The sequence below is a fragment of the Pelecanus crispus genome, chromosome 13 (genome assembly GCF_030463565.1).
Source record: "Pelecanus crispus isolate bPelCri1 chromosome 13, bPelCri1.pri, whole genome shotgun sequence".
NCBI classification, from domain to species: Eukaryota; Metazoa; Chordata; class Aves; order Pelecaniformes; family Pelecanidae; genus Pelecanus; species Pelecanus crispus.
The window spans coordinates 4,295,977-4,314,291 of NC_134655.1; the positions used below are offsets into that span (position 1 = coordinate 4,295,977).

General features: G+C 41.3%; 1 protein-coding gene across 6 annotated transcripts in view; it reads left to right on the plus strand.

Moving 5' to 3' along the window:
- CHRDL1 (chordin like 1) overlaps positions 1–17,881 on the plus strand; it is a 40,175-nt gene extending 22,294 nt beyond the window's left edge. Inside the window, exons 4-12 of one of the 6 annotated variants that reach the window (XM_075720695.1) lie at positions 2,663–2,808; positions 3,792–3,885; positions 8,252–8,319; positions 9,643–9,817; positions 13,130–13,334; positions 13,976–13,986; positions 15,060–15,221; positions 16,390–16,479; positions 17,751–17,881. In XM_075720695.1, the coding sequence (XP_075576810.1) occupies positions 2,663–2,808; positions 3,792–3,885; positions 8,252–8,319; positions 9,643–9,817; positions 13,130–13,334; positions 13,976–13,986; positions 15,060–15,221; positions 16,390–16,479; positions 17,751–17,881 (1,082 nt within the window). Of the gene's footprint in view, positions 1–2,662; positions 2,809–3,791; positions 3,886–8,251; positions 8,320–9,642; positions 9,818–13,129; positions 13,335–13,975; positions 13,987–15,053; positions 15,222–16,389; positions 16,480–17,750 lie in introns of all 6 variants that reach the window. The other 5 variants (XM_075720696.1, XM_075720698.1, XM_075720700.1 and 2 more) reach the window with 5 other exon arrangements.
- Positions 17,882–18,315: the final 434 nt, after the last annotated feature.

The window sequence follows — 18,315 nt, forward strand, 5'->3', positions numbered from 1 at the left end:
ATTCACTTCATGTGCTAAAAGAGAATCATATGCACGGGTATGTGCAGCATAGGACCTAAACCATGGTCTTATTCCCTGTAACTGAAACTGACTTTTCTTATAATTATTTCATCACATAAGACTTTCAAAATAGCAATAGAATTTCATCTCATATTCCAAAGACAGGCAGACATACATGTGTTTTGGGCTGCATGTTATGATTCAGCTCTTATAGGCGTAACTTTAAAAGAAATTAAGATGAAAACTACCTACTGCAACTTTCCACTGTCATTTTCCAAGCAATAGAAGTTTCACCCTCCTCCTCCTCTTATTTAGAAGCCACAGCTTAAAGGCATTTGGTGATTTCATACCAATCTGAGCAATGTGGCACATACCAAGGTAAATCTGCAGTAAAATTTATTCTCTTCATCCAATACTCTGAAGAGTCAGGATGAGTCATGCAAGTAATGGTCTTTGCAAATGTCAGACCACAAGCCAAACACTGCTTTTGGACAGGCATCCCACATGGGCACAGCAATGTCCTGCAGAGTCTCCATGAACAGGGCCTCCTATCCAGACAAGAACCATCTGTATTCTCTCATTTCTCCTTTCATTTTCATTTCTTACCAGTTCTACTGCTCTTCCAATTGCCCAGGGGGCAAGGGGATAACTAAGTGTTTGGCAATCTCTCTCTCTGCTTTCCATGAGATGACTCTCGGAAAGCCCAAGAAACTATGGTGACGTAAGTTTCGGGAGGTAGCAGAGTCCTCAGAAGTGCCTCTTTATTCATGTTTTCCAGTATTTGTGCCTAATGGGACAGTAGCTGAATTTGTCACTTGAATTTTTTGCTGATGACTTTCAAAGGATGTGTCTTAATTAGGGCATACATCTTGCCACTCCAGAACGTGTATTACTAGCAAACGATACAGAAAGTGCCAAAACCACCGCATTTCTATGCCAAGGACAGGTGTTGTCAAAACTCTGTACTATTTGTAAGATTTTGGAAAGGTATCATTAGACACCCTTGATTGCACTGAAATAATGATGTATTTGCTTCAAAGGAGGAAGTGCAAATACCATGTCTGTCTCTTGAAGAGAAATGAAATGTCAGGCAAGAACCCCCAAATGGCTAACTTCTCCTGCCATTGTCCTGCAGAATGTTCTTTGCTGACCCCCTAGACTCTCAAATACTAGAGTACACGTATGTTCCACAGCCAGATTTGACATTTACCATTCAAAATATTAAGATTTGATGGACCATGCTTTTATGGAAAACTCTAAATGTCAGTGTTCAATGCCAGTGCGTGCCTGCAGAAAACTGCTCTTTCACTTGAGCTCCCAGCTGAAAAATGTGCATTCTGTGGTGGCACAGTTTCACAAAAAAAATCTCCCCAGGTTTATCTGATAGATAATGAAAGGGGCTACAGCAGAACGTGAATTTTCAGGTCAGGTTTCTTTTACATGAAAGCCCAAACCCAGCGACTGAAATTTCAGCTGCATTCCTAGAAATTTGCAGTGATTCGGGCTCCAGAGAACAAACACCCCACTGTTACTTCCATAGAGCTCTTGTTCGAAATGCCTCTTCCCATGCTGAGATGCTAAATTCATGTGAATGTAAACGCATCGTGCCAGATTCACTGCCCAACAGGTATCAAGTGACTTACATTTCATAGGTGAAGTATAATCCCTTTGCACAGTTTGTCAACTGCTAGTAGTTAAACAATCTAGGGGATGTTTTAACATAAGGTATGGATAGCTTTATGTCTTAGAAGAAAATTTAACCCATGTGGTGCAGAACTCGATGTGATCTTGAGTTGAAACAGGAGGTTTCAGGGTTGAATTGACACCACCATCTCGTGCACTTTGTCATATGCACTAAGTTCTGCAAACAAAATGTACTCATTTGCACAGCTGACATCAAAATGCATGTAAGAGAAAAATCTGCTTTTGGGTGGCTTTTGAAGTCTGCCTTTGACAAGTTTTGCCCATTCTGAAAACAACAGCAGCAACACATTGTGAAGGCCACTAGGAACAAACACTTAGGTAGTACATAGTTTTCTCTAGACACAGTTCCACCATCAGTATCACTGCTCCTCTACCAGTAGGTTTGTGCCTGTGGATAGCATGGAAGCGGCATCATGCATGCTCTATGTATGGCACAACCTGCTAACCTGCAACTAAGTCTTCTATGGGCTACAACACTACAATCATTAATAAAATGATACCAATACTAAGAAAGGGGAAACCATGCTAGAACAGTGCTATTGAGAGTGGGATTGATAGTGCGTATACAGGACCTAATGCCTTCTACATTAAAGCATGCAAAATCCATGTAAATATAACAAGTGGCCACATAACTGCACCTATCTAGCCTAATACCAAATGCTACAGCAGACAGAGCAAGAGAAAATACAGCAGCATGCAACACGGCCATCAGGGCTGGCACTGCCGTTGATCATCAACATCCTAAGATTAACTAGGACAGTCAACTCAAAGTATGAATTATTAAAGTTCACCCAAACAGCAGCATGAGAATATCACTTACACTTTGTAGCATGACAAAACTTGTCCTTTCATAATAAAGAGAAATGAGGGAGAAGGGAAGCTTTTCCTCTCCTGTATTTGTGATATTGCCTGTTGTCAAGACCATTTGCATGAACTGTTCCTTTCCCATTGCTTCCAGAAGACTCCCTTTTCTCAGTAAGCAGCAAAATCACCGGGAAATCCTGTGAATACAATGGCACCACCTACCACCATGGCGAAATGTTTGTGGCAGAGGGGCTTTTCCAAAACAGGCAAGCAAACCAGTGTGCCCAGTGCAGCTGCTCAGTAAGTAACGTGATTTGACAGAGTCCTGCTCTGTCTATGCTTCATTTCTCCTTTCTGGAAGATATGACACTGAAATATAAGCAATACATAGCAAAGGCTGGGAATTGAGAATTAATGCTGAAACTCATGAGAGTGCTCAGAGCCAGTCTGCAGTACCTGGTAAATGCCGGGCTACCTCTGACTCAAACACAGTGGACAAAGCGTACCCTGTCAAGCATCTGCTGTAAGTGAGCTTACGGTGCAGAGGCAGCAGTAGCTGCAATATTGCTACTTGGCATATACAGAATATTTCACTTCAGCCTGACTGGAAAGTATAGCACTAAGCCACTGACTGGAATGGAATTCATTTGGACTGAGGTGATAAGTAGAGCCCCACAGGCTGGGAGTGGACAGCTCTGTAAACTGGCACTGGGCCTCTACAGAGGTGTCACCAGTTCAAAGCCAGTATGTTTGAGCAGTCACCCAGTGACTCTTCAGAGCCAGTGTCTGAACCAAAACATCCCTCTCGATCCAACCAGCTCTTCAGTATCAAGTATTGGCAACTCTGGACCTCTGCTAATCAAATCACCATCATATTCTAAATTAACTACAAATTTAACAGGCCAAGTACTGAACAGGCTTTATGACTTTCAGTTACTGCTAAGCTATTCCTCCAGTTCAGTGGTAAGACACAACAGAGGGAGATTTTAGTACCAACAATGTTGGGTACATTTTCAGCTTGCAATAATTGCATTCTTCTCCCCACATACTTTTACCTCTTCCCTTTTCCCCATTTTTGTAAGGAAAGGGACCTTCCTTTGTGCGACAACAAATTTAGAAAAAGCTATTCAGATTTTTCTTTGGTCTAATACTCTGCTTTTGCATACCAGAGTGGCATTTATGTAAACACACATACTAGATTTAAGCATGTCCATAAAAAATGCATATACAGTACCAGACGAATTGATGACTCCTTCTAAATTCTCCTTGTATTTTACTGGCAGGAAGGAAATGTGTACTGTGGGTTGAAGACTTGTCCCAAATTAACCTGCTCTTTCCCAGTTTCTGTTCCGGAGTCCTGCTGTCCAGTTTGCAGAGGTAAGTTCGAGTACAACCACAGAAGGACAGGCTCTGCGTTTACTCCTTCCCGTCAGAGCCCTGTCTGTGCACCAGCACTGTCACTCAGGACACTATCTGCAAGTTTCCCATGTACTTACAATCCAATGCGTGTTGAAAAATTAAACTTCGAATTTCACCAGGATAACATTGCTACCTTTGTTGTCCTAAACTGAAACAAGGAGAGAATGCACTGATGATAAAGTTGCATCCCCGTAATGAGGTAAATCAAGGCTTCAAATGATGTATTGAAATAGCTGACACTGCTCTGGGTAGAAAAGCTTTGCAATAAAAGACAAGCTTCTATCTGACAGGTTACCAGACCCACTCAAGTTATGCAAGACACAAGAATTTCAATTCAGAGGGTAAGGCCAATTACTCCAGTTTAAATTAGGTGTCAGTCTATACTCAGGTGACTTCAGTATTTTGCTAGCAGTTGTGTTTTAGATCTTGTACACATGGGGAACTTGATTCTAGAGGCCTTCCCAGCCTTTCTGAATGTCTAAACCTAAATGTCTGTCTAAAAGCCCGTCTAAATGTCTGAGAATTTCTGAATGTATTTGTCATGGTTTAACCCAGCCAGCAACTAAGCACCACAGTGAGCTGCTTGCTCACTCCCCCACAGTGGGATGGGGGAGAGAATCGGAAGGGTAAAAGTGAGGAAACTTGTGGGTTGAGATAAAGACAGTTTAACAGGTAAAGCAAAAGCCACGCACGCAAGCAAAGCAAACCAAGGATTCATTCCCTCCTTCCCACGGGCAGGCAGGTGCTCAGCCATCCCAGGAGAGCAGGGCTCCATCCCGCGTCACGGTGCCTTGGGCAGCCAAACGCCATCGCTCCCAACGTCCCCCCCTTCCTCCTCCTTCCCCCAGCTCCGTGTGCTGAGCATGGCCCATAGGGTGTGGGCTCTGCCTTGGGCAGCTGGGCTCAGCTGTCCCGGCCGGGTCCCCTCCCAGCTCCTTGTGCCCCCCGGGCTGCTCGGGGCTGGGGTGGGGTGAGAGGCAGCCACGGCCTTGGCTGGGTGTCAGCGCTGCTCAGCAGGAACCAAACATCCCTGGGTTACCAGCACTGCTTCCAGCACACAGCCAAACCATGGCCCCATGCCAGCTACTATGGAAAAAATTAACTCTACCCCAGTCAAAACCAGCACAGTATTTTATCTCACTGTTAGTACTGTGGCATTTGAACCACCACTTCTAGGGTATCTAAGCACCTGTGGCCAGTTCTCAAAGATGCAGATCGGCACCTAAAGGTACGTATGGTTTTCAGAATTGCCACTCTGTTGATACCAGTGATGCCAGGCTGCTTTGAAAAACTCTCCTGCTTGCACCTTTGCACACCAGAATCCTTCTGAGATTCCGCTTGTTTGAACTCAGTACTATTGCATGGTGAAAATAAGGAGTATTATATTGTTGGTTGTATAATTTTGCCTATGCTGCTAGAGTTGTGAAACGCAAACTAGCATAGTCCCACAGTCCCTGTCCTAAGGGGTCTACTGAGGACACACGCTGGACCAAAAACTCTGAGCGGTGAAGGGGCTGAGCCGTAAAGAGGGTACTTCGGAGTGCATCAGTGGTTAATAATGCAGCCTGATGCAGAGATAGTACAGCACGCTTTGAAGGAACAAGTTCCTGGATAGAAGCTGTGTAGTCATGTCAGTGCAGCAAGCTGTCTAAGCTACTTAACCTGCAGAGATGCAGTGGTAATTAACTTAAGTGTGGCACCATGTAGGACTTGAACTAACCTCTCGCCAGGGCAATGCCATGTGCTGCATAAATACATCAGCTCAGTCAGAGCAGGGGTGAGGATCTCTGCGCATGGAGGTTGTTCCTCGTTCTGTGCTGCTTTGCCATGTTACTCCACAGTATCTTTACAAATCTTGAAACATTTTGCCAGGCAAACTGCTTATAAAGCTTTCTGATCTCAAGCAGGCAAGGTGATAGTCCTGGCTTCCCAGGGTGAAATTTAGGGATACACTGTTTTAAATATAATACGCTGACAGTAAATTAAAATAAATCCTTGCTAATCATCTGATTCCTGATATCCGTTCCCAGATAGTTATTTGATCTGTATTTGAAACCAACCTCTTCCAGTTACAAAAATCAAAGTATGAAGTATCAGACATAGCTATGCTGTAAACTAGCCTTACACTGGAGAAATCAGTCACTTCAGCCAGAGTCACTAATGAGAAACAAGTTCATTAGAATTTCCATATGAGAGGTGAGATTAAATTGGATTATGCAGTAGAGATGACCCAGTGTCTCCACTGATGCAGGTTTTTTTTAATGTATTCCACTGTCTATTACTCTTATTTAAAAACGTTAAAATGATCATTTATCTCATAATCAACTTTGTCCTTTTCAGTATGGCATAAACTGTTTTATCTCCCCTCTGTGATTCTGTGAAAGGCAAGCCTAAACAAAATGTTTGCATCAAGATCTAGCACAGCTTATGGGGAGGAAACTGAGAGTCGGTTTCTGCTCCCTGCGTAGCCAAATATGTTAACAATATGTATTAAAATCTGCTGAATCTCCTATCCATTCCCCTACTGCTGACTAGAGAAGGCTCCAAGCACTATGGTTCAGATGCTGATTTATGTCAGGATCCAACTTCCCCTTAAGTTAAGGGGAAGTTCTCATAAACTGCACAGAGGATAAAATGCCAATACATAGTATGCACTAAGGTGGTGGATCCCTGATGGATCTGGTTAAGTCTGGATGAGTTAACTCCAGAACTGAAGGCACACCTGCAGCAGCACCCTGGCTCTCCCAAGCCAGTATCATGCACTACTACTGCTGCAGCAGCTATCTTGCTTTGAGGACCCGAGCCCGTGATCTGTGCCATTAATGTAAGGCTCATGATGCAGTGGTGCTGCTCAGCGCTCCGGTGCAATGCTGGGCACACCTAGAGCTAGGCTTTGAGCCGCTAGCAAAGTAGTGTCATCTGTACCTGTACCTGAATTCCAAGGCTGGGAGAAATTCCAAGCTCCTCTCCACACTAAGTGATTTCTCCTGTTCTTGTACAAGTGTTCCGAGAAACAGGTATCAGTTCAAGTTCCATGGCTTGTCTATCAAGGAACACCTCTAAATACGTCTCTAAAAACTTCTTAAAGCCACAGTCTTTCTCTAGCCTGAACTGATTATTCCCTGCTCTAATTTCCACCGTAGCTTATGCTTAGTTATGTTTGTATTTATGAAGTTGTCTTACAAAGAAAACAGCTGGGTGCTACTGAACACAAACTGAGGGCTCTTCTTTCCAACTTTCCTTTCCATGAATCATGTTTGCCTGTGAGTAACTGGCTTTGCAAGTCCCTCACACTGATTCTCAAAAGCATTCATTATTTCTGCATCACCTGCACAAATTGCAAATGCTCTAGCAAAACCTTTTCTCTTTTAAAAGACAAGTCAGAATGTCCTTACTTTGAGTGTCCTTAGTGCTATGAGCCTTATTCTGTAGCACTTTTATTGGCCTGATTCAAAAAAGTGGTGCTGAACATTTCATACTCTCTACATACAAATATAGGGTCCTATGAGCTTAGATGGGATCCGGTCTTGGCCAACTTCTCATACATCCTGCCATAGCTCACTGCATGTGCCTGGCTTCCTGGAGGAGTTGCTGGTTTGTGTCTAACGAGTCATGCACGGAGCATGGCCATCACTTCTATTTATGAAGCAGTCTATCTTCGACAAACAGATGAAAGCACCTCCCTGGTTCATAATCATACCTGGGGGTGAACTGTGACTTAGCAATTTTTATTAAAAGAAGCATAAATAAGAGGGAAAAAACAACCATATAGATATGGGGACAGGAAATTTGCAGGACAAAGTATGGCTTACTTTTTCTTGATATGTGATACAATGTTATTTATTAATGGCCACACTTCAGAGCTGACTACAAAAATGTAATTCGGCATTCAATTCTCAGTCAAGTTGCATGTTAGCTGAGCAACAGTAACTGTGGTTGTGGGTTCCCTCAGCCCACAGCAGATGGAAGGTCACACAATTTAGCCTTTCCCTTTGAGCTAAGCTAAGTCATGCGTCCCCACCTTTGCCTGAAATCACATAGCAAATGGTTGCTGGAATTACCTTGCCCATAGCGTGTTGTTAAGCCGCATAAATCTGATAGTAAATCTTAATCCTGAGTTTGCATAATGTTTGGGAAGGGATCTTCTTCTTGGTCTTTACAGAATCTAGTACAATAAAGTCAGACTACAGACTGACACTTCTACACGCTGATGCAACCTCCACCCTAAATCCAGCTGTAAAGCTGGATGAGACATTCCCCTAAGTATCTCCCAAGGTGTTGCACAATTATTCCCCTAACTGATACTGCTCTGCTTCATGTACAGGAGATGGAGAATTATCATGGGAACATTCCGACGGAGATATCTTCCGGCAGCCAGCCAACAGGGAAGCCGTAAGTGTGACCTACAATTCAAAGACATATACTCCTGCTGTGATGTGCATGCCATCACACTGGGGAAAAATGAGAAAAGGATGATAACAGGCCTGAATATCTACTGCTTCATCCTGGGTTCTGTGAATCTACCCCAAAATAAGTTTCTTCCACTTCTGCAAACCCCTGAATAAACTCAACTTGAATTCATGAATAACACTGAATTACAAACTCCCATGAGCTCCTGCGGGCTCTGGATTTGGTCTGTGTTGTATATGCTGTATAAGAATAAAATTCTACAGCATTTTGCTTGCTATGCAAGCATCACTTTTAAATCGTAAGTGCGAACACTTATTTCCCAGCTGACATATACACACGTATATATTTACTTTAGGGACTTCACTACCTCTGGGGCTAAGAATATCCATTAACAACTTACTCCTCAAGGAATTATTTTTGTAACAGCATTTGGAGAGAATACGAAGAGCTTTTAAGCATTGGGTGCACTACGTAAATACATGAACCAACAGGTCTTTGGATTAGTGAATTGTGCCTTATGAAATAACTGCTGTCATATACACTATTCCTTCATGCCCGTGGGTATTTTGGAAAATAATTCTCTGAAAACAACCAGTGTTTTTGCTCTATAAAACAGACTGCACACTACTACTACTACTGCTTTCCCTTGCAAATAAAATGAGACTTCCCAGTCTGTAAGACAGACTCTAGTAAGGTTCTGTTCAGCCTGGGAAAGGCTAACCCTGGCCTTGCATGAGAGTTTAAAGCTGCAAGCAAACAAGAAGCTGGAGAGTCATTCTGGACGTGCTCTGCCACTGGAGCTCCAGTAGAAAGCAATTTTGATGAGGAAAACTAGACAGGCTTACAATTTTTCTCATCTAATATTAAAGTAGAGTACGTATCAGTAAAGTAGATATCCGGCTCTGAACACCATTTTTAACACATGGAGTGAAATAGGCACTTTGGGTTGTGATTCATCTCCTCATGATGTAGAGATCCACAACAGGTCAGGTTCTAAAATTGCCTCTCTGTCCATTGACTTGATTAGGGACTTCAGATGACCAACTTAGATAAAGACACCTACACTGACACATACAGTCTGGTGAGATGAGTTACAACTGCGTACGTGTAGATGACTTCATTACCATGGTAACTATCCGCAAAACCTGTATGGCCTTTATTTAGCATGGTGCCATGCATTACATTCAATGATGTTTGATGATACTGGCAACACGCTGGTTGCCTGTGTTAAGCTTCTAGTACAGCCTCTTTCCCCATGTTCATTGGACTGAGACATTTACTTTCCTGCTCTCTTTCTGTCTTCAGAGACACTCATACCATCGCTCCCACTATGACCTGTCACCCAGCTCTGCGAGGCAGGTAGTCAACATTCCACGATTTCCCAATGCCAGGACTAACCGTGGAGTCCTACCGGATCCCCAGCAAGCTTCAGGAACAATAGTACAAATCGTCATCAACAACAAGCATAAGCACGGACGAGGTAAAGACAAGTACTTCTTATAGTATTACTCTGGCTCAGGAATCAATCACTTCAAAATATACAGCAGAATCTTGGAAATTCACACTGGTATAAGAGACCCAATGCAAATCGGGGAGGCAAAAAGCAATAAGCTATTACGGATACAAAATCAGCTCTTGACTGCGATCAGTTGTGCCTACACATACAACAGTGCATTTCACTCTGCAAAGGCCCCACACGATCGTGTTGCTCTCTGAATTACTTCGTGTGATTGTGCTACGTAATTCTGAGCACACATGCAGTGGTTACCAGGGAAGTGAGCACTTTGTGCCATAAAGGACACCACGATGCCTTTAGATTCGCTAACTTGTTTGCACAGTGACTTGTCCAGTAGGAAACTGTTCATGGTTATTTTCTTTATGCTGTCTCCTATTTTCTAACTTTACTAGCTGTAAACAGCGTATGTTTAAACTGCCCCACAAATCTCACACCATAAAGCTTTGCCATAGTATCAAGAGGTTTTCTGCCTCCAAGGCTTAGCAAATTATTCTCAAGAAAGACAATATCATGACTTTCCCCCACCTTAAGCTAGTTGGGCTTTTCCTCCTCCGTGACTAATACTAGAGGCAGAATAGGCAATTCGCTGGTACTGGATGCCTGAGCTGTAAAGAGGCAAAATTGACCAAGGTAATGAATCTCACTCTCAGAATCCTTTAGTGCCTTTTGATAATATAATATAAGACACACTACATTATGGGGACAGCATAACTTTGAGCCAAACCAAGGCAAACCTTATCCAAACATAACTATGCCATCTTCCTGCTGCATTACAGGAAGGACAAAAATAGAGGGAAAATACCAATTCTCCAGTTAGTGGGACAGCAGGTTTTGTAGAATAAAAAGGGTGGGACGCTCCGTTCCCACAGTGGGTGTACCTCAGTGAACAGAGGTCTGCAGGAACAGGTCTAAGAAGCCATAAAAGAAATAGCTGTAAAAATGCATGTTCAGAACAGCATCTATCCACAACTACCAGTCAGTATGCACTTAGAAACTACCCACAAAGAGTTAAAAGCCCTTGTATTAGGGCCAACTAATCTTTTAAGGTATTAACTAACAGAAGGAATGTTGGCCATAGGATCTTTATTATCCACCTGAACAAGCATGAAAAAACATTCAGATCATGCCAGTGTTTTATGCTGAATCTAGGAGCAGGAATCTCCAGGCAGTGCAATATCTTTGACATGTAATTCACACATGAAGACATCATCAAAGCAATTTCTAACTGATTGGTTTCAGCAATTAAAGAGCATACAGACGAATAGCATATTTCTGGATGCAGTATATAGTAACTGCCACAACTTCAGACACTCGCTGCCTGGAGAGTGTCTGAGAGATCCCCATGATGGAAACAGGAATGCTGACCATGTATTTTCTTTTGTTCTTGTGCAGTTAACAAGTGTTTTATTAATTAATGCACATGGCCCTTAAGACGCATTTCAACAAGTTAAAAAATAAACACACAACAATTCTCCTGACATGCAAATACTGTGCAGTTGCATGGATACAGATTTGTCATTCTAAACATGAAGAGCACTCAAAACAGGGCATCAGGGAACTAGAAATTATTTGCCATATTTTGGCTTCTACTGGAGGCTTCATCTGCTACCTCAGAGTAATTACTTAACTGTTCTGTACTAAACAAACCCTTAAAGCAGAGAGAATATGTATCTACACAATGTCATGTATTATCCCTTCCCCTGTCAGGGGGAAATCATGAAATATTTATGTCCATAAAGGATCTGGAGAACTCTAGCTGGGAAAAAAAAATCCATATAAGCATAACTAATAATACAGTATTTAAGAAGTACTTACAGCATGTAAGAAGCCTGCTGAGCAGCTGAGTACTTACCAGTTTTCTCATGTATAGTTTTTTCTCCCCTGTTCTTAGTATACAGATAACACTTTATTTGCTTTTATTTGAGAAACAAAACAATTTCCTACCTCTAAAATAAAAACATGTCTTAAGAAAGAGTTAAAAAGTAGTAAATTATAAGCCAAATGATAGCATAACCCCATGAAAGACAATACATTGCAAAGAACACTCCCTATAAATCTCAGTAACTCAGTAAAGTATAAGCCAGTTGGTCACATCTGTTACCAGTTAGATGTAAATTTCAGATTACAGATAAAAATTAAATAGCTTTTGAAAGTTACAGGCAAAATAGGACCATATTTTACAAATAAAGGCATTAATAAAAATGATGGCATATTAGAAGAATGGGAAATATTTACAACTTATCCCAGCTTCACTTTAGTTGCTTTTAGAAATCAGGCAGTGCCCTTTCTTTCACTTTGTTAGGATTAGTTTGCGTTTTTCTTTGTGTTTATAAAATATTTTAAAAGAAAGGAGTAAGGTTTATAGGACAAATGCAAACATGGTGTAGAGTGATATGATTCCCATTAACTGCCAGATGACCCAAACTAGCTTACACCAGGCATGGATTTTTCCACTCTCCTTGTGTCAGCTGTATTTCTCTGTCTCCCAAGGGCACCGATGAATCAATATTCTGAGGTGCTTAGATGCTATTGGAATGAAATTTCAGTCCCACGTGCATCCTTTCATCTTAATGTTTTCTTGTGATTCCCAAATGCCTCTATATACCTATAGACATATATATTTCCACAAAGGACATTAAACTTCATTTTGCAACATTCCCTTGCTTTGTTCTGTGTTGTGTAGCAGGAACTCTCATGCAAAAGCAATAAAAGGCCTAGGCGGCACTAATCCATCCTGCTGATAGCACAGCTCTCACTGCAAAAGCTGTGTTCAGCTAATGGTAAGAAATGTGCAGATGACTCAGTAGCACATGTCGTGATCCTGTCATCTGCAGGTTCAATTCTAGAAGCGAGAGCCAATGTAGCAGGCTGTATCCCACATGTGGACTGAGATTAGGAGGGAAGGAGGAGTGAGTTTTATAAGCTGGTTAATGATGCACGACTGAAATGCGTGCACTGGAGAGGAGCTAGTCAAATACTTGACTCGGCCACCTTCACTGTTCTCCTCGAAACAGTGATGGACACCAGCGTCAGCAGAGTTGGAATCGAGGCAAAACTGCTCAGAAAAGGGTGCTCGTAGGCTCAGACTCATTTTAAGCAGCAAAACTGCAAGTTAAAATTAACAAGCAGAGAAATGGGCTGGAGACACTAACAGATTTTGTACAGAGACACTGCTTTAAACAAATGTGCATGAATCAAATGAATATGCATAGAGAGGTAGCCAGTGAACGTACCTTTTCCAGTTGTACTTTTTCGTCCTTTTCTCTTCTTTTGTAGTTTGTGTTTCCAATGGCAAAACATACTCACATGGTGAATCTTGGCATCCTAATCTCCGGGCCTTTGGAATCGTAGAGTGTGTGTTGTGCACCTGCAACATCACCAAACAAGAATGTAAGAAAATTCATTGTCCAGAACAATATCCCTGCAAATACCCTCAGAAAGTAGAAGGAAAATGCTGTAAAGTCTGTCCAGGTAAAACAAAGTTGATCACAGACCACCTTTTTGCTGTGCATGTTAAGGGGCTTGGCTCAAGCCTTCTGGTCACAATAAGATCTGATGAAAATAGCAGTAGCTGTGCGCGAGGTTCTAATGTGTGCACAGAGGTCTCAGCATGAGATGGGCAGAGCTGCCTGGCCAGCCCTGCTCTTCACTGCTCTTCCTCCCATGGGGGGGCTGCCTGCCGGGGACACACACATTCTGATCAGTCACTGCCTTTCTCTCTACTGTTGGCATGACTTCCTGATGCTCATTTCCAAAGAGAATATTACAGAAATGTACACAGAAAGTTCATTACTGTCAAAAGACTCTCCCATCCTTCCCCCACTGCAGTGCCCACAGAACCTTCAAATCATTTTCTAGCTTGTGAAATTTGCATGGAGATAATATCATTTCTGCTTTTTAAAATGTACCATAAGGATTCAAAACCCCTGATTATAAACTGATTGGTGTCAGTTATAAATACTAACTTACCACAAATTTAGCATTGTTTCTATGCTGCACTAATGATTAAACTTACGCAGACATTACTCACTAAAATCAATGCCTACAACTAGTGAAAAACCTGCTAAGATGAATCTGCTGATGGTCTGCCAAATGAGCAGCCATGCTGCATATGCTATAAAGGCTAAAGGAGTGTCCAGTTCCCTTCTGTGCCTTTAACTTCTTTTCTAATCTGTACGGCCCATTTCTATGTTTGTCTGGTGATGCATTGGGCAGAAATGCTCTGAGGAAATGAGTTGTTCAGTCGTATATAGAAATCCCTCACAGAATGTACGCTTCCCATTTTCTCTTGCTGGCCTTGCTTACTGGGAAAAAGCACGATGCAGTGGCAGTGGGCAGACAGGAGGTGTGTATCTACATCTTTTTGGATACTTGTGAATCAGAGATCCACACTGGGCTCATCTGAGATGAGAACAGTCAGGAAAATCTGACTAACAGGCTTCAATAGAAAACTTAATAGCAAAAAGAGTTACTGTCTCTTTCGTTGAGATTCTATGTGCCAATTTTTAAGAAAGCTGAACCTCTTCCTGCAGTCTGTCTTGCATGTGTGGAGATGTATTAATTATTAGGCTTTTCCACAAACAGCAGTCTCCGAGTTTCTGAGTTGCATCATCTTACATTCTTGTCCAACTTCCAATTACCAACAGAATAATTACAATTTCTACTTCTATGCTCTACAACTTTACCAGGTGGGCAAGAGATAATGTGCACTGTGGCTAGCCCAGGCTTGCACTGGCCAGCTGGCTGCTGCCAAGCAAAATGCAAACCTTGTAGGTTCTACATGCCCTTTTCCTCAGCAATGCATTAATTTGGGTCTCTTCACTCTGTCCAACCACCAATTTCCATTTAGTTATTTTATTACCTCTGAGACTTCTACCATTATTTCAAATATGCTTGAAAAGTGGACAACAGGTTCAAAAATTGTGAGGAGTCTCACAGACCACCTGGTTTTACAGAGCTCATTTTGTTACAAAATTGGATTATAAATACAAATACTGTCTTGCCACTATGGACAGGCCATCAGAATCTAGCAGAATAGAACACTATTAAATGTCTGGGGCTTAGCTGGAGATGGATTTGAGTGGCCATACAAATGAAAATTCTACTTTTAAACTAAACCTGCTTGGCTATCGGTGCCAAGTAAGTTCTGGAGGACTTGATTGCAGCTGTAGTATGTGTTTTGGGCTTTTTTTTTAAACAGAAGAAGTGCCAAGTCAAACCTTTGACAACAAGGATTACTTCTGTGGGAAAGAGACATTTCCTGTCTATGAATCCGTTTTTACAGAGGACGGAGAAACCATCAGAAAAATTGCAGTAGAGACTGAAAAGCCACCTCAAATAGAAATACATGTGTGGACAATTAGAAAAGGTGAGTTGAGCAAGTTCTTTCTTTAAACAGCGTGTCATCTTCCATTAAAATCCCAGGACAATTTACAAATCCAAGCATCTTGAGACTGCTGTTCTTCTGGCTATTTAGGATATCTCTATTACAGCCACTTCCAACATACTCAAGTTTTGCTGTACAGAAACCATTACTAACATACACAGCTCTAGTTCTGCAAACTCCTACCCTTCATTGTGAGTAAAAGCACGATGACAAACAGGTTGTCAGAAATACCCTGTGTAATTTATTGCAGAGAAATGGGTAGTAGGGTCTGAACCAAGTGCCTGCAGGTTCTTATTCAGGATGGACCAAAAAGCTTTCCATTGAAATCAGTCTGCTCTATCTGCCTTAGCGATGCTATACCCATGACGGTCTAGAATATGGGCAAAAAACGTGTTAAGGATGGAAACAATATCTTTTACCAGACTAACTGGTAAAATCAGAAAAAAATAGAAAAGCATTCAGAAGCCCAAGCATTTCTGCAAATCCTGAACTTCTAGTATAATAAAAATTATCTCCAGCCTCCTAAAAAACCCATCTATTTAATCTACTTTAAGCAAAAAGCATGTGATCCTCATAGGAAACCCTCATATACTGCAGCCCTTTACACGGAAACGATACATCTCTAGAATGCACTTTAAAGCACAAAGCCAAGCCCAAAGTGTGAGCAGAAAAGAAGTCACAGAGGACCGGATGCTTAATAACCACCGTGTGTGTTCAAGAAGCCATAAGCCTTGTGATGATTTGACAGTGATGTTGCCTGCTAGCTCACGACAGGCAAAATGGTATCTGACTGCAAAATGATACTGGTTTTCTCCAAGACACTGGGATTTTGGTTTCTGTTGCAATCTTACATTTATTCTTACTAGGGAAGGGTTCAGCTGTGTTGGAAAAAAATTGGCAAATTCTCACACCCCTCACAAACTCTCCGCAATCGTAAATCCACAGAAGGATTTACAGAGGAGTAGCAAAAAAACAGGGGGGCAGCAAACAGTATAAAAAACAATAGGCTGAAAACCCACGTAATTGGTAAGGATTATTTCACAAGGTGACTCGACATGGCAGTAATTCTACATAAAGGCAGGACAGCAACCCAGGTTTAGAACAACAGGCACATTTCCAGTAACAAGCACTTCTCATCTCTTTGCTGAAGGGATTCTGCGCCACTTCTATGTTGAAAAAGTGTCCAAGAGAGAATTTGAAGAACTTCCTTACTTCAAGCAGATAACAAGGACAACCCCTAGTAAGTAAAATTCTTACCTCTTCAGGTTTCTATTCTCCATATAATCGTAGCCTTGAAAAACAGTCTCTTTTACTCAACACAGTCAAACAGATGTACTAATTTTTCCTCCAGTACATGGCTCCAATATTTTATAAGTTTAGATTTAAAGATTCAAAATACAGCAATTTAAAATATTTATGTAAGAGTAGTTCATGTCCATGCTATCTTAGTCTCCTGTATTTTGATAAAATACAAGCTAGGCTGTTTTCTGCCCATACTGCCAAAAGTCTGAAACATGACTGATGTCAGCACAGCAGCACAATTTGGATTTATTTAAGTAACATGTTAAGTTGCCCCAATTTTTTAGAAAGTCATTTAGAAGGGAAAAACTTCAGAGGTGATTAAAGAAGTTCTCTTCCATACATATGTCATATTTGAAAGAAGCCTTTCCTATGTTCGTAACAATATCTTCATTATTAAAATCTGTCTTTTGAAAGGATATTTAATTCTTTTATCACTCTTGATTCAATTTCTTTTTTGTATTTAATCCAGCTTGGGATATGACACTTAATTTGATAGTTGAATTAAGGTATAGACATTTTTAGTTCCCAGTTCTTTTGCATCACAAGTTGTCATTTTTTCTGAGGTCTCTAATTAGCCAAGGAGGTATTTTTCCCAGGAATAATATATTCTAGATAATACAGGCTTAGCGAGAAGCAGGCAGCTTTTCGTATAAAAAGATTCCTAATTTTTTGCTGTCAGCCTTCCATAAGCTTGTCATTGTTATCTGTAATACAGTATTCTAGTTACCAGGACAGCGGGCATTTCTATTAACAGTATCAAAAATGCGTAGAAATACTAATAGCCAGCAAACACAGTTTGTATGACACACAGGTAGGCAGAGTTCACAGTGCATGAAACACTTAGACTTGTTGCTTCCCAACTTTTAAATACTTTGGTTTACCATCAGAGTTAAATTTTCACATCACCCTGTCATAAAGCAGAGTATACAACGGCATAAATGGTGGAATAAATAGGGTCAACTTAGAGTACTACTAAATTAAAGAAAGTAATAATACTCCGGTCCTTGTTTGTTATTTCTAACAAAGTCATTTTGCATGGAATATGTTACGTGATTGTAAGATACTTTGAATATTTTCCATGGGAGGATTGGACATTCTCTCTTTGACCATTGTGAATCAGTTGGTCTGGAGAGTGCTTGTAAATGTCTTCGAAGTTCCCTTTGCCCTTTTCTAAGTCAGTATCTGTCTGCTTTGTATTTTTGTTTTCAGGCCAGTGGAAAATATTTAGCGAGGGAGAAGCTCAGATCAGCCAAATGTGTGAAAGCCGAGTGTGCAGGACTGAGCTCGAGGATTTGGTAAAGGTTTTGTACCTTGAGAAGTCTGAAAAGGGTCACTGTTAAGGGAGACAGCACTGGAGGGAGAAACACAAGAAAACTTATGAAAACTTGGATCTGCAGCTGGACTGCAGGCTTATTTTGCTTAAGTCAACAGTTGCCCTAAAACCCAAAACTATAATGCAGTAATTATTCACATCATGCACAGCAAATTTGCTGCTTTATGTGTAGTGGTCTGTGTCAACCGTTCAAATATCTCCTCCAAAAGACTAGGAGGCTCTGTATTACTGGTGGGGGAAGGAGAAAGAGAGACTGTACTTTCCCAGAGTTGCATTTCTTTACAAGTTACAAAGAGAAAACAGAACATTTTTATTATTATTATTTGGCAAGTTATTCAAACTAATGAAAAGAAAGACACCTCATAAATGTGCAGGAGCTATGGAGAGCATTATTTCCTGTGCTGAATTTATACCATTTCTGGTATTGAAATGACTCACGGA